This window comes from Chrysemys picta, chromosome 7 (assembly GCF_011386835.1).
Source record: "Chrysemys picta bellii isolate R12L10 chromosome 7, ASM1138683v2, whole genome shotgun sequence".
NCBI lineage: Eukaryota > Metazoa > Chordata > Testudines > Emydidae > Chrysemys > Chrysemys picta.
The window spans coordinates 105,399,425-105,415,594 of record NC_088797.1 but is presented as its reverse complement, the minus strand read 5'-3'; the positions used below and the strand labels follow the sequence as shown (position 1 = coordinate 105,415,594).

The 16,170-nt window shown below is 38.9% G+C and overlaps 1 protein-coding gene across 7 annotated transcripts in view; it reads left to right on the top strand.

The window, feature by feature from the left end:
* Nucleotides 1-16,170, top strand: part of PTPRE (protein tyrosine phosphatase receptor type E) — a 243,335-nt gene that overhangs the window by 182,121 nt on the left and 45,044 nt on the right. For 5 of the 7 annotated variants that reach the window (XM_008169760.4, XM_042856719.2, XM_005299649.5 and 2 more), the window contains 6 exons: nt 5,464-5,554; nt 6,443-6,519; nt 6,651-6,687; nt 7,554-7,651; nt 11,144-11,263; nt 14,539-14,702. In XM_008169760.4, the coding sequence (XP_008167982.2) occupies nt 5,464-5,554; nt 6,443-6,519; nt 6,651-6,687; nt 7,554-7,651; nt 11,144-11,263; nt 14,539-14,702 (587 nt within the window). Of the gene's footprint in view, nt 1-5,463; nt 5,555-6,442; nt 6,520-6,650; nt 6,688-7,534; nt 7,652-11,143; nt 11,264-14,538; nt 14,703-16,170 lie in introns of those variants that run through there. The other 2 variants (XM_042856720.2, XM_024106514.3) reach the window with 2 other exon arrangements.

Sequence of the window (16,170 nt, the reverse complement as noted above, 5' to 3'; positions counted from 1 at the left end):
GTAGTGGTTAGATTAGGAGTGGATAGCCAGGAATAGGAGTCCAGGGTCAGAAGCCAGAACCATGGGTCAGAGTCAGAGTCAGAAGTCAGGAATTGGAGCTGAGGATCAGAATCGGAATCAGAGGCCAGATGCCAGAACCAAGAGTCAGAGCTTGAAGTCGGCAGTCAGGAATCAGAGCTGAGGGTCAGAGCTGGGTTACCTGGAATGAGGCAAGGCAGAGCCACGGCTGGGTCCAGGGCAGGAGCAGGGCGGGAACTAACAGTTGTAGGAGCTATCCCAGCCATGGGTGAAAGTTTGAGCACCCACTGAATTGCCACTGCTGGGTTTAAGAGTTGGTCTGGTGACTCTTCCAACCAATCAGGCAGTGTAGCCAGTCAGGCAACGTACTGCAGGCCAGCTGAGCTCGTTAAAATGCCTGGGGAACGGCTCTGCTGCAGGCCCTCGTTACTGACAGGTATCAGTGGAGGAAGAAAAAACGATAACAGTACAGTTGAAAGACAGAGTGAAAAATGATATGCCAAAAAGCAGCAAAACTGTAAACAAAGGTCTGACATTTCAATACCAGACGCAAAAGGAATGTATTATGAAACTGGCACCTCTTGGCACAACAAAAAATTCCTGACAGGAGTGCTATTTTTTCTGTATTTTCTTTGAAATCTTTCCTTTAAAAAAAACCCCAGAGACCCCTGAAAACATGTAAAAAAGGCTTTTGTTACTCTAGCACATAAACTCCAGCACAATTTGTCATCATCGGATTCGATGGACTACCAAGACATAAATGCTGAACTACACCCCTACCCCTGATATAACGCTGTCCTCGAGCCAAAAAATCTTACCACGTTATAGGTGAAACCACGTTATATCGAACTTGCTTTGATCTGCCGGAGTGCACAGCCCCATCCCCCCAGAGCACTGCTTTACCGCGTTATATCCAGATTCGTGTTATATCAGGTCGCGTTATATCGGGGTAGAGGTGTATATGTAATTTTTGCACAAGATTGTAAAATTGGCCTCCTTCAAGTCATAGGTGAAAGAGCAAAATCATGAGACCAAAATAAAGCCACTCACTGGGTGTGGATCAGCATTCACATCACACTCCTCCTCAGTACCTGGTCCAGGCCAGGGAAGCTTATGATACAACCAGTGGATCAAATTTGATGCTGAATCCTGGTCACATGCCATCTGAGACACGTTGTGCATATGCTAAGAAGACGACTGGGGAAACTAGATAGTTGCTGAGCTTGAAGTCAGAGGTGTTGGAACAATTTTTATAATGGGGGTGCTGAGAGCCACTGAACCAAACTGTAAATCCTGTATATAATGGAAACCACTTCAATCCAGGAGGTGCAGCAGTACCCCCAGCACCCCTAATTCCAGCACCTATGCTTGAAGAAAGAACAAAAGCCTCTTTGTAGGGAGAGAGTTGCTCACACATACACACCACCCATCTTCCTGGTGGAGCACTGGGAAGTCCCACAGTATTGATTTAGTTGGGGATTGGTCCTGCTTTGAGCAGGGGGGTTGGATTAGATGACCTCCTGAGTCCCTTCCAACCCTGATATTCTATGATTGTACTAGTGATCTGGCCAGGACTTGAGTTGATTATAGCTCCCAGTAGGTTCTCCTGCTACCTTCAGTCTCAGTGACCTTTGTTTAAACAAAGAAAACAGTATGTTTAATCAAAGTTAAAGATCATAGTCAATTCTGGAGGCCTTAGGAGCTGCAATGGCTGGAAGGCCACTGAGAGTACCAATCAAGGACTCTGAGCCTCCAAAAATGTTTCATGTATACGACAACGGCACCTGGAGCCTTTGATAGGCCTTTTTTAATGTTCAGTGTAAATCTAGATAAATGAAATGAAAGTAGGATCTTGAAAGTGAGTAACGGAATTCTGCCCTGTAGGTATTTCATTTTTCTTATTGTATGTGGAAAAAACAGCATTCATCTGTTGCCTTTCTTCACAGCAAATAATTAAATACAAATATGCTATCTAGTTTGCTTGTTTTTTTGCATCCCCTCCCCAAATGTGCCTTATTTATACTTATCATTATTTATTTACATAGCAGAAAGTGTGCTTGGTGCTTTGCAGACATGTATAAGGACCAGGTTACTGCCTCAGAGAATTTACGATTTAAGGCCCTGATCCTGCAAAGCACATGATTAACCTGAAGCATGTCAGTAGTCCCGTTGGAGCCAATGGGATTCCTTATGTGAATACATGATAGTCAGACAAAAATACAAATGGAGCACTAGGGAAGGACATGAGGGCAGTGACTGAGCAGATATGTTTGGCATGTGTATCCCATTTTATTTTTCTAAGCACACTCAATGTGATTTGCCATATGCATAAGTGTTAGCAGGATCAGGCCTCACAAAAAATAAAGTTATAATTAAAGTGGAGATGTTGAACATTATAGTGTATAAGCATTCTTTTCAGAAAGTTATAAAACATTTCACTGTGGTTTGGTTCAGGTGCCATTCAAACTCAGAGAGAAGAAAGAATGACTTTTTAAACAATGTAAACATGTTGGGCGAGATCAAGGCTTCCAGATGTGCACATGGATCTCATATGAGAGTGAGTGCATGGGGAGAGGGGACTCAGCTGTCTTCATGGCAGAACTGCCTTCCCCAGGGTTCCTCTAAATCCTCAGGATCTGAATTGGAGAAGGGTGTGGGGACTAGGCAGGATAGGATGGGGCATGCATGTTGAATAGGGACAGATGCACCTTGTCCCCTTGTGGAGATAGGTAGAAAAGATGAATGCTCCTTCACAGTTCAAAACCCCCCTTTAGGCAACATAACAAGGCAGCTGTGGTCACAGGAAATTCTGGAAGTATGGTTCCAATGGAGAGTAATGAGCAGACACAAAGCACTTGGTCTCATCATAGGGTTTGTCTTAAATGCAATGTTAACTTAAGTTATAACTCGAGTGTTGCTCCTAATTTGAGTCCTGTCCACACATACAAACCCTTCACTCGTGTGTGGTGGTGCTTTTAACTTGATTTGACTCTAGCGGGGATACAGGCTAAAGCTTGAGTGAGCATAACTCAACAACAACTAATACTCTCTTATGTGGATGCAGGCTAGTGCTATTCAATTGCCACTAGTTCTCCAGTGCCTTCCCAAGTTCCCCCTGTTTGCGCAAAAGGGACAGACAAGTTCTCCCATAATTTATTGGGAAAGAATTCATAGAGCAGCTTAGCTTACTGCAGCACTAAGAACCATGGGATATGTTCTCCAGAAGTCTTAGTGCCACACAAGAGCCAATTCAATACAGTATGGACACAGCAACTTGAAAGTGGTTTCTCAGTATGGCTGCTCCCACTTGAGTTAGGCTAACTTGAGAGGAGTCACTTGAGTGTAGATAATTTGAGTGAAGACATACCCATGCATGGTCTTGTCATCCTTTGATCCTGGGGGATCCTTGTTCTGAAGGACCAAATCTTGTCTCATAAGAGAAGAACTCTGTAAGAAGTCATTGCAGAGGTTTTCTCTCCTTTTGCTATTTTCCATGTGGCTGGGGGAGGAGAGAAGGGGTTACTATGGGAAGAGGCAATCCAGCCCATTGCACTGTTTTTATGTGCTCTTGTAGTGAAAATACAGCATTGGGGGACAGGATGTCCAAGAATATTTTGACTCACTTTTCAAGTTGAAAAACACTGTTTAAAGAGGAAGTAGGTATCTTGTGCTTTATTGAAAATATTTACTGGTAATTAAGTTAGATTTTCTGGTGTTTATTAATGCAAGTCCTTTTTTATTGTTGTACATTTTAAGTTCTTTTTGAATGATTTTCATAACAGTGAATTAGGGACTTCAAAATTTGTGGACTTTATTCGTAGATGGAAACAAGGGAATAAGATTATATGCAAAAACAAAATAAATTACTTTTATTTATGTTTAAAATGTTCTAGTTAACTTTTTCTTGACCTTTTTAATAAAATGTTCATAAGTTTGTTAGTAGTGTACAGAAACCAAACACAAAAACATGCTACTATTCCATGATGAAAATTAACACAAAAGGCAATTTATATTCATGTTATATTAATTCATTGTTCAGTCCCGAGAACTCTGCTTCATGGGCATTTTTAAGGGGGAATTCCACATAATGTGTTGCCAGAATCAGACAGGGATTGCTGCATTGAGTGTTTCTTGAAATAGATACTCTGTCATCTTTCTCTTAAGTGATTCACATAATATAGCTATGTTCCGTTTGGTTAAGTTCCGGCGGGGGGGGGGGGGGGGGAAGCTTGAAAGAAGGGTGGGAAAAAGCACAAATAGTGACTGTGGTTCTGAAATGTAGAACTACTGCGAATATGGTGAGAGGGTATAAAAATTGTTTCAGGATTGTGACATAGACAAAGATCTTGAACCTGATTCTCATTTACAGTTCATTTTATATTATTCTGGTAGCATAAAGGGGCCCTGTAGCAGGCAGTGACCCTGAATCAGCTTCTCCCAGCTGGCCCTTTAAATTACTCCCACTTGGCTCTGTCCAGACTAGCAGAAAAGTCTCTCAAATAAACAAAAATTTGGAATGAAAATTCCACATCCAAATATCAGTTTCTCCACCCCTGAACCCCACAGGTGTTCACGCAGGGTGGGAGTGTTTTCACATGCCCCTCCACAGTTTTGGAGGCAATCCAGCAGGTTCCATCTCATTCTCTCTGGTCAGGGAGTTATTGCTGTCTCCTTCCTCTTCTCCCTATCCTTTTTTCTTCACATAATAATATTTTCCTGTTAATTTCCTGTTAATCTCATTTTGATTGTCCTGACAAAAGCATGTAGTTTCAGGTACTTAGTATGTGACTAAGAGTTTATTCACAATCCCAGGTTTAGCTGATTACTACCAGGTTGGTTAAACTTTGGGTACCATTTCAGTCATCCTAACGGGCCAGCAGCCCCCAAGGCCATCCCTAGGCTCAGGGCATAAAGGTGATACAAAGTCACCTTTGGATCCCCCTCGCTCAGGCCCTGAAATGAATGGAGGGGATGTTTGATATTCAGTTTTCTTAACATTTTTGAACCTTCTTTGCTAATATTCAAATGTATTCATGTATTAAGATCAAATTTGATCCATACAACCAAATTTCTAGGTCAGAGCCCTGTGATATTGTACACCCACATCTTTCTAACTGGTCATAGCATGTCATGTCATATAGTGTTTTGCAATGGCAGCCTGAGTTCCAATAATTTATTTGCTCTCTTAAATAGCAAAAGTCACAGTGTTCTTCAAAGCTAGGATTTAAAAAGTAGTGTTGGAGTTCTGAGTTATCGAAAGGTTATGAGCTATTTTAGAGAGATGAGGAAAAATAGCTTTTTTTCAAGAATTACAGTGTACTGAGAAATTACTTATCTTAGATGTAGGCCATTGTGTGTTATCGCATCTTTTCTTAAGTCCTGTGCAGCGAACATTTAATACAGGATGTTTTTGCATTTCCTTGACTTTATATGTTTTTGTTATAGTCATTACCAGCCCGATACATGCAAGGAACATTTGAAATGGCAAATAAAGAAGAAAACCGAGAAAAAAACAGATATCCCAACATCCTTCCTTGTAAGACTTTACAATTTATTTTCTAAATATCAGTCAAATGTCTGGATGCCTCTTACATCAGTCGTGCCTGTAATGTTGTCTGCATTCACTGAGTATACCTGAGTAAAGCTGATTAATTTACCTTTAAATGCTATTTATATGCTACTAAACGCACATCTGCAAAGTAAGCTTCTTTGGGTAATAATTGCCGTCCATTAAATTTGTCTTTAATTTCAGAGGGTTTGATATGAATCCTTAGATTCACCCAAAAATGTAAGATGGTTCACTTGAAACTCAGTTCAGATTTGTGCAATAACAAAGAAAAGAGCTTTGAGCATATGGGCCAAGCTTGACGTATCTAACAAACCTTATCTATTACAAATGTGTTGCACACTATGCAAAAACTATTGCATTCTCAGTAACCCAGTATAAATATGGAGATGCAGCAGGGTTTTTATAATGAAGGCTTGTTAACCTGCTATCCAAAAGCTCTGTGCACTGTACAATTACAATACAATTCAAAGAGACCTCTTCACAGCTAACTTAAACAAATTAATCCCTGTCTATTCACCTAAAAATCCCTTTGAAACAGATGAGCCTTGCAGCATGTCTTCAAGGTCACTGTTTGCAGGCTCTGGTGAAACAAGAGTGTAAGGGACCTAAGTTTTACATCAGCAAGGTCAACATAATTTGGCCCATATGACATAACTGTTATATACACTGTATTAGTCAGCCTTTTATGATATTTAATGATGGCGGAATAATAATGCAAATACTATGGTTCATAAAAGTGCAGATCTATCACTGGCATGTTAAAGGGCTTTGTATTTTGAGGAAAAATTCTGATTGATGTAAATACTATAACTCTATCTACCATACAGACTCTAATAACCATTTCTTTCTTCTCAGATGATGATTCCAGAGTCATTTTGACCCAAATAGATGGAGTTCAATCTTCAGACTATATTAACGCTTCATACATAGATGTAAGCTAATAGTTTTTCACTTTCATTCAGATTGCCAATTTTAATTGCAAACTAAATGTCAAATAGCCATTTGTCTTAAAGCACATCTTGGCGTTTCATTCTTTAACTAGCCATACATTTTATTTCTGTAGGGTTACAAAGAAAAGAATAAATTTATAGCTGCTCAAGGTAATGTATTTTCCTGTCTCCATTTTTGTACTTACACGCACCAGAATGCAACCCTCCCCCTCATCCCCCCACTCCTTCCCCCCCACCCCCACCCCCACACACACTAAAAAAAACTCAGAGCCCACATCAAGGTTAATATGTTACAAGATCAAAAATTCCTTCCTAAGCATAACTAAGTTGGTCTGCTACATCATGGTCATCGAAGTGAGAGTTGTTAGACACACTAAACTGAGCCCATTGCCTGACCTACAGCGCATAGTGTATCTAGAGGGAGGGGGAATGGCTGCTGCTCTTAGAAAGGTGGGACAAGCCTGCTCCCCAAGCAACAGCATTTATGTCTCCAAGAGCTGTGGACCAACCTGCCTGGCGCATGGACTGTGTTTGAAATGCCAGCCTACTGCTGGAAATATTCTGAGTACACTCACCCCACCCAATCAATCCGGAAGCTAGATAAACCCAACTCAGTTTCTGCCTCTACTGGTGCAGGCCTATTTGACAATGATAGTATTACAACTGGTCGAACTTCCAGTCATGCCAGTTGGAGCTATTATGCTGGGTCTTGCAAGCAGTCCTTGTGTAAATACAAAAATCCCCATTGTTTCAAGAAGTACTTTCTGATTACAGTGATTGTATAGCATAGTAGATGTTTTCTGTAAATTGATAGAGTTCATATAATGGTGCTTCAAAGAAGTGAGCTTTTCAATCTACATATAGTGCATTTGTAAAACTGAGGCATTTACAAGCAGTATATTTTCATGAGATATGAGGTGGTAACTCATGAGTGGAAAAGAAAAATGTTCTTGTGTACTGTGATATTGCTTGTTTTCTTTATGTCTCTTGAGTATAGAACTGTATTCTATGTGCAGGACCTAAACAAGAAACAGTTAATGATTTCTGGAGGATGATATGGGAGCAGAAATCTGCAATTATTGTTATGTTAACAAACTTGAAAGAAAGAAAAGAGGTAAGTAACTTTTATTTCCGTTTTGATCAGCCTGAAATAATCCCCACATTAAGTAGCCTCTGGCTGCAATGTGCTGCTTAGCATCTGACTGTTAATGGCTGTCACCACTTCCTTTTCCAGTCCTTTCTGAGGTTTTAAGTCTCTGCTAAAAATGTAGTTGTAACTTACAAAATTTCAAGCTTCTAAATATTCCCTGGTGACTAATTTCCTCATAACTAATCTTTTATCATGTGCTATACTGCCTCACTGTCAGACTTTAAGCCAAAAGCAAATTGAAATGAGGAGGGCCTTTTTTGCTTCTGCTGCAATGTATGTGAAACTGGCCTTATAAGTTGGATTAAGAGTAGGAATGAATGTTGAATCGATACTACTCTCTTTTAAAAGTTTTCAGTTAAAAGAATGATTACATTCATAGTGTGATCACTACAACTGGATATGGCTAATCTGAAAACAACCTATTTTATTGTGAAAGGCTGCATTACAACTCTGTTTGTGGTTTGCTGTTCTCACATCCGTCCCCTCATTCTGTATTGTTCCTCCCCTCCCCTCTGTTCCTATTTCATATGTATCCTTCCTTGTATATAAGTTGAACAGTAAAATTTACTGAAATTATGCAGGCTAACACTTCAGAGCTCAAGATTATTACATAATTAACTTCTTTAACTCACCAGAAGTGATAAAAACAAATGATAAGAAGCCTGATTAAAAAAAAAAAAAAACCTACCAATGCACCATCACAAATTTTGCTCTTGGGCGATTTTCTTTTAAATGCCTATTTATCCTCATGGGCTAGTTAGTTAAACATTCCAAACACTCAAAAGTTCAAGTTTGGAACTTGGATTCGTCAGGCAATGCGAACTGAGGGTGCAGTGAAAGCAATATGCCAAGTTACTGAGAACAATGTACTGTGTTCTGCTGAAGAGTGACCTCTCCTGCCAGGTAAAAAGTAGTGTCGAAAAACTCCAAAATAACTCCCAACAATTCCTCCTTAAAATCAAAGGATAATTATTCTGGAGGGTGAGGGTACACATCATAAGCATTGAGATAGTTAATGTGCCTTAGTGATGTTAGTTAATTTACACAGCAGCTCTTTTCAGTTATATATTTTTATCAGAATTAGGAAAAGCTATTTAAGTCTGATTGCTCCTAACAGCTATGAAGGAGGTACTCCCTGTTTGCCTACACAAGGCCCTCTCCCTTTCCTGTAATCTTAACATTACCAGCCTTCCTGCATGGTCAAACAGCATACTCATACCAAGGCCTGACATACTGATGCTAGTGCCCACAAATGTCACCAAATCTCATTTGAACAGATTGGAGACTCCTTTCAGGCAAATACCCATCAGGCCATAATGGATGGGAAAATGCTTATTCCACAGAAGGAGACATATTGCTATCTTTTATCCTACTTCTAGAATCCCCATGCAACTGATGACTCTCACCCAAGGTTACCTGACGTTTCCCACCTGTTAACCAGCCCTATATCTGGAGTTGGGGGATAAAGCTGTCAGACAAGTGCATGCTATCAGAAAAATAAACAAATAAAAAAGATGGAACAGTCATTAAAACAAAACAAACAAACAAAAAAACCAAAAGCCTCCTTCGTCACGATCTGGCTGCCAAAGGAGCATCTGAAGACTCCATCCAAACCATGTATTTCCTGTTGTAATAATGCAGATAACTAACATTGAGAGCATTAGCACAAAGCCTTAAAATCATGTCCTGTTTTAGATTAAAAAACAAACATCCTCTAAATTAGGGCTGTCAAGGGATTAAAAAAAATTAATCACGATTAATCGCGCAATTAATCATGCTGTTAAACAGTAATAGAATTTATTTAAACATTTATTTAAACATTTTTGGATGTTTTCCACTTTTTCAAATATATTAATTTCAACACAGAATACAAAGTGTACATATTTATATTTTTTTTTATTATAAATGCACTGTACAAATAAAAGAAGTAGTATTTTTCAGTTCACTTTATGCAAGTACTGTAGTGCAATCTTTTTATCATGAAAGTTGAACTTACAAATGTAGAATTATGCACACACAAAAATTGCATTCAAAAATAAAACAATGTCAAACTTTAGCGCCTACAAGTCCACTCAGTCCTACTTCTTGTTCAGCCAATCACAGAGACAAACAAGTTTGTTTACATGTGCAGGAGACAATGCTGCCCACTTCTTGTTTACAATGTCACTTGAAAGTGAGAACAGGCGTTCGCATGGCACTGTTATAGCCGGCGTTGCAAGGTATTTACATGCCAGATATGCTAAACATTCATATGCCCCTTCATGCTTTGGCCACCATTCCGGAAGACATGCTTCCATGCTGATGACACTCATTAAAAAAATAATGTGTTAATTAAATTTGTGCCTGAACTCCTTGGGGGAGAATTGTATGTCTCCTGCATTGTGTTATGCCCACATTCTGCCATATATTTCATGTTCTATCAGTCTCAGACAGTGAACCAGCATGTTGTTCGTTTTAAGAACACTTTCACTGCAGATTTGACAAAATGCAAAGAAGGTACCAATGTGAAATTTCTAAAGATAACTACAGCACTCAACCCAAGGTTTAAGAATCTGAAGTGCCTTCCAAAATCTGAGAGTGACGAGGTGTGGAGCATGCTTTCAGAAGTCTTAAAAGAGCAACACTCTGATGCAGAAATTACAGAAACTGAATGACCAAAAAAGAAAATCAAGAAAATTCATATGTCCCTTCATGCTTCAACCACCATTGGCTTCTGCTAGTGGTATCTGACTCAGATGATGAAAATGAACATGTCGGTCTGCACTGCTTTGGATTGTTATTGAGCAGAATCCATCATCAGCATGGATGCACATCTCCTGGAATGGTGGTTGAAGCATGAAGGGACATATGAATCTTTAGCGCATCTGGCACATATATCTTGCAACGTCAGTTACAACAGTGCCGCAAACGCCTGTTCTCACTTTCAGGTGACATTGTAAACAAGAAGCGGACAGCATTGTCTTCTGCGCATGTAAACAAACTTGTTTCTCTGAGCGATTGGCTGAACAAGAAGTAGGACTGAGTGGACTTGTAGGCTCTAAAGTTTGACATTGTTTTTGAGTACAGTTATGTAACAAAAAAATCTACAGTTGTAAGTTGCATTTTCACGAAAAAGAGATTGCACTACAGTACTTATATGAGGTGAACTGAAAAATACTATTTCTTTTATCATTTTGTATCAAATGTAGAAAAACATCCAAAATATTTAATAATTTCAATTGGCATTCTATTGTTTAACAGTGCAATTAAAACTGCTATTAATCGTGATTAATTATAGTAATTATAATAAAGTTAATCACATGAGTTAACTGCGATTAATCAACAGCCCTACTCTAAATATTCATAGAGGTTTAATTTTATTACTTTAAAATAATTTTACAGCTGTATGTTATCAGTAATGGAAGTAGGCACACAATATTTAAAAGTACTAAATGTATGTACTGCATGTTTGCATAGGATAAATGTTATCAATACTGGCCAGATCAAGGATGCTGGACTTATGGAAATATCAGAGTTTCTGTGGAAGATAGTATCGTTCTTGTGGACTACACCATTCGCAAGTTTTGCATACAGTTAGTAAGTAATAGCACTCTTGCTACTCCTTAAGATTTGTTTTATTTTGTTTTTTTAAAGCAAAGTATAACAGAAATTCAGGCTTTTGTTTAAAATGAATTTAACTGGAAATTTAGTTTTTAACTAAAATTGGGTTGAAACATATATGTAGACTAAGAGAGCAGTAAATTCATGGAATCCGTTTCTACTTGACTTGTTGAAGTGAAAGAGAATTAATTATGCAAATACTGATGGCTGTATAGGAGAATGTGGGAGCTGTAACCCTCTCTCCTCTTTGCCTGCGTTTGGGCTGTATGGGACTTAAGTTTAAAGAGGGATCAGTCAAATTGGATCCTGTGAGTAGGTAACCACTCTTGGAAGGTATTTTCCACTAATTATGACCCCCCCCCCATATTGATTATGTGTTATTTTGGAGGAACTTGGGAGTGTGTTTACCTTCCTTTGTACAAAAATATTTTTGAAGTTAGGGAAAGTTTTCAAATAATTAAAAATGTAAAAGATATTAAAATTATTTAGCGATGGAAGAGGTTTTATCACAGCCCACATGAAGGGCCAAACACAGGCAAAGAGGAGAGCTCCCTGATTCTCTGCCATATCCTGGCCCCAGCACTGGTTGGGGACTGTACATCATCTGGGGATAGCTGGAGTACATTGTATTCTGGCTACCCCTCCTTCCCTCTCTTGACATGCCCTGTGCACTAGGGAGTGCAGTGAGGGGAAACATATAAATTGACTTCTCCATTTATGCTATGAGACACCCTCAATTGCAGAGTTATGGTCAGTCTTCCCGCCTTTTGCGCTGCCTGAGCAGGCCAGAAAATCTGGCCTGTATTGCCCACACCTCCTTCTGCTGTTTTACTAAGTTTATTTTTTTAAAAATTCTAGTTGTGTCATCTTTTCTCTTGCCAAGAATAACCTTCACTATATAAATTAAATGCACTAGTGCTTAGCATGCTTTCAGAGGGATTAAGGCCTTGTCTACACAAGAATTTTCACCTGTTTAACTTAAGATCAGTTTTTAAAAACTGATTTAGTTAAACTGGTGAAAAACCCAGTTTAATTTAATCAGTGCAACATTAATATTTAGACTAGGCCTTAGAACTGCAGCAAGGTTGCATCTTTTTAAATTACCATGTTAAGTATTGTTTTATTCTTCTCCTCTTCTACCTGTTACATTCCAGTCCTCATTCTCATTGGGACTTTTTGCTTCCCAGCAAAACGAAAATGAACTGAGTGGACTATTTATGTATTTATAAAGCACCTTCACGTCATCTCTGGCCATCAAACAGTATTAAAAGCAACTGCAACAGACCACCAGCCGTCCCTGCAGGAAGGTTACAATCCCTTGAAATTAGGTCTCAAAAAAGGAGAAAAAAATTCTAGTCTCAGGCAGAGGAAAATAAGTCCTGTGGCAGCTTGTCCACAAATCCAAATAAAACAAAACAAAGGGCAGCTTCCTTCCATCTTGTCCGAAGTCGTCCGTTCCACATCCTGGATGTTTACTGGGCAACAACTGCCAGCTCTTCTCCCCAGATCTGACTGCTCACACAGTTTTTCAGAACTAGCTTCCTCCTTTCTGCCCACTGAAGGGATTTAATCACCTTCCTGGGTCAAACAGGAAGGAGAGACACACACTCCGTCACAATAATATACATAACTTGCTGAACAATATCAGCTGTGGGAGACTCTCATCCACCATTACATCATTTACCAAGTCAATAATCACCCTAAAAACCTGAGTAAAGAGGTGGTTTGGTCTTAATTTTGCCTTGAAGACTAACAGTTAAGGTTCTTGAGGGCAAGTGAGGTATCTGGGTACCCTACCAGCGGCTGCCAAATATTCAACTCTAAGGACTGTGAGCAGAATTTCCCCAGCTAATGGCAGTTGGTGAGTTGCCACATGGGGAGAGGGGCAATTTCTCAGGTGGTCTAAACTCTTCTGAACAGGGATTGTCTCTCTTGCATGTTTGTACAGAACCTAGCACTTTGGGCCCTAATTTCAATTAGGGCCTTTGGGTTCTACCATAGATTTATTTATTACTTCTACTAGTAGTAGCCAGGACCCAAACTACAGACAGCTGAATAGAGCAGAGTCACTTGGAAATGCATAGGGAGTCAGTAAAGCTTTCAGAAAACTGATAATGTAATATGTTCCTGGCAGCTTACATGGCTAATCAGATGGGCAGCTGCATTCACCGCTAGTTGTAGATTTTGAGAAGTCCCTGTATAAAGTACACTGGAGTAATCTAATCTGAAGACCATTCAGGCATGTCTAAGTATAACAAGGGCCATATGAAAAAGGCTGCTAAGACTCTTATTTAAAAGAACTCTTGGCCAGGAAGCTGTATGAAAAATATAGCAAAAAAAAAAAAAGTTATAAAATTCTTCTGGATTGGAAATAGCTGGAAGTCTAGATGGCTTGTAGTATTTGGTGTCTTTCACGTGTAGATTCATATCTCCAATTTTACTATGGAACATATTAGTGGTGATAACATTTGGTCACCAGTTGATGGAGACTGAGTGGCCTTTATGAAACAAACTGGTGGTCTTTGTCCAGTTCAAAGTGGAAAAGTCTTCATGTATTAATTGGCGCTAGTTAGCAGCCTTCTTGGGCGTCTGAGAAAGAGGTCAAGGACTGATAGAGCTTGGAGACTGAATTTACTGTCTTAGCCCAAGAGGAGGTTCCTCCAGATCATGGTTGGAAAACATTGGTGGAGTTTTCATTGCCATTGCCTGTGCTGCTCCTGTTCTGTGCTTAAACAGAGTACATGGGTCTCCGAGGCTGTCAAGGCTGTACCTTTAATCGTTAGCACTGAAAATGTAAATTAAAAATAAAAGGAGAAAAGATAAAATATAAACTTACAGGATTCATTGTATTAGAGCAGTCTCAGCTTCATGTGGTATAGTATCCTGAGTCCAATGATGTACCAGTATCAGATGTATGTCCCCATCCTTATTTGCGTTGTTATGAAGCAGTTCATAGATAATTTGGCATCTTGTATCTCTCAATGGTATAAATCCTGAAGTTCTTACTCAGACTAACTCCAGTGAGAGTTTTTTGTCTGAATAAGGATGGAGTAAGAAGTGAAGGAGGACTTCAGGATTTGGCCCATGGTTAATAGAAATTGTGAATCTCATTTCTCATGAACTGTACCCTAGTGCTACTCAAATTTAAATGGCAAGGATATGGCTTAGTCAGACTATGGTAACTAATCTGTTTGCAAGTCTTAATATAGGACATAAAATGTCACACTCACAGTCTGTTTGTGTGTTTCTAGCAGCTTCATGATGGCTGTAAAGTTCCAAGGCTTGTAACACAGCTCCATTTTACCAGCTGGCCTGATTTTGGTGTGCCTTTCACACCCATTGGGATGCTGAAGTTTCTGAAAAAAGTCAAAACATTGAATCCTTCACATGCTGGACCAATTGTGGTTCACTGTAGGTATGTATGCACTCTAAACCATTCTGTCTTCTTGAGCTTTAACGGTTTCTAAAGTGCTTTGTGTATGTCAAAACTACATTTCTGTCTCTTCATTGAAAATGCCATAGTTTGCATAAAAGTCAGAACTTGCAAAGGTATTTTAGGCTCCATCATAGCCAGGGAGAGGAATGAATTCAAAAATTCTGCCTTTTCTCTCATTTTAATATTGAAACTTCAGTTTGTTGTTCCCAGAGTGATAGGCAATCTATGACATCAACATATTCCCTGTCAGAAAAACAGATTTGTAACAAATGGGTTCATTCTGCCATTGAATGCTCCTCAGAGAATACATCCCCCAGTTTTCTCACAGTAGAATTGTTGTTTGCTCTTATAGTTTGCCCACTCTGTGCTAGATATGCTGACATGTAGACTTGTAGTTGAGATAATTTGTTTAACACTATGATGTCGGCAGTCTAGATGTCCCATTACTACATACTAATACAGAGTGTGTTCCAATTCATGTACAGACACTTGAGCCTCTTGCCAGTAAGGGGTTAATGATAAGCCATTGAAAAATTTGTTATAAAAATGAACAAAAATAGATCAGGTTTTTGTAGAAGTTAAAAACAAATGTTACAACTTTTACATTCAGAACTGCTGTATTTTAGACATCAAGCAAGAAATAGTCTCTTCTAAGGAACAATATATCTAATTAAGATTAGAATAAAATAAGTGGCTTTGTGGGTTTTTTTTTTTTTTTTTTTTTAAGGAAATCACTTTTTTATTTTTGGTCTGTTGATTTGTTTTCAGTTGCTCATGTTTGATATTTATAAACATTCTCAAGAGGCTTTAAAACATACGCTTCAGTGTGGGGCAGCGTGTATTCCTTTATCAGGCATCTGCCATCCTTTTGTTCATTGTTCGTCAGACAAACGCCTGTCTTAGTAGCTCGGTAAGAATTCCTGTTCTCTTGAGTGTATGTACATTACAAAAGGTTTTTTTTTTTAAGATTTAGAAGGAAAAAGAAGATTTTAGTTATCTCGCATGATTTTCCCCTTTGAGACATCCATATTTTTTATATTCCTTTGCCCAGATGTTCTATACAGAGTAATACTAGGGACATGCTTTATTCTTCACCAGCAGGAAATTCTATTCTTAATCTAATTGACACCAAAATGCACACAAGGCACTGAGAGTAATTAAAAAAAAAAAGCAGATATCTAAATATAATGGTCCAAATCCAAAACGCATCGCAATAGCACTATTGTGAGTCACAGTGTTTTGGACTAATTTGGTACTTTCATACTGCTTGAAAAATGTAGACTGAAAATCATGGCATCTAATTTCCTTTGCAGTCCAGGATATGATGCCATTGAATTGTTGGAAAAAGGAAAGGGAAACTCATCCATAATGAGTAACACCATATTTCTCGGTGCTAAACACAGACTGCTCGACCAGAACAAACATGATATTCAAAAAGTTTTAAGCT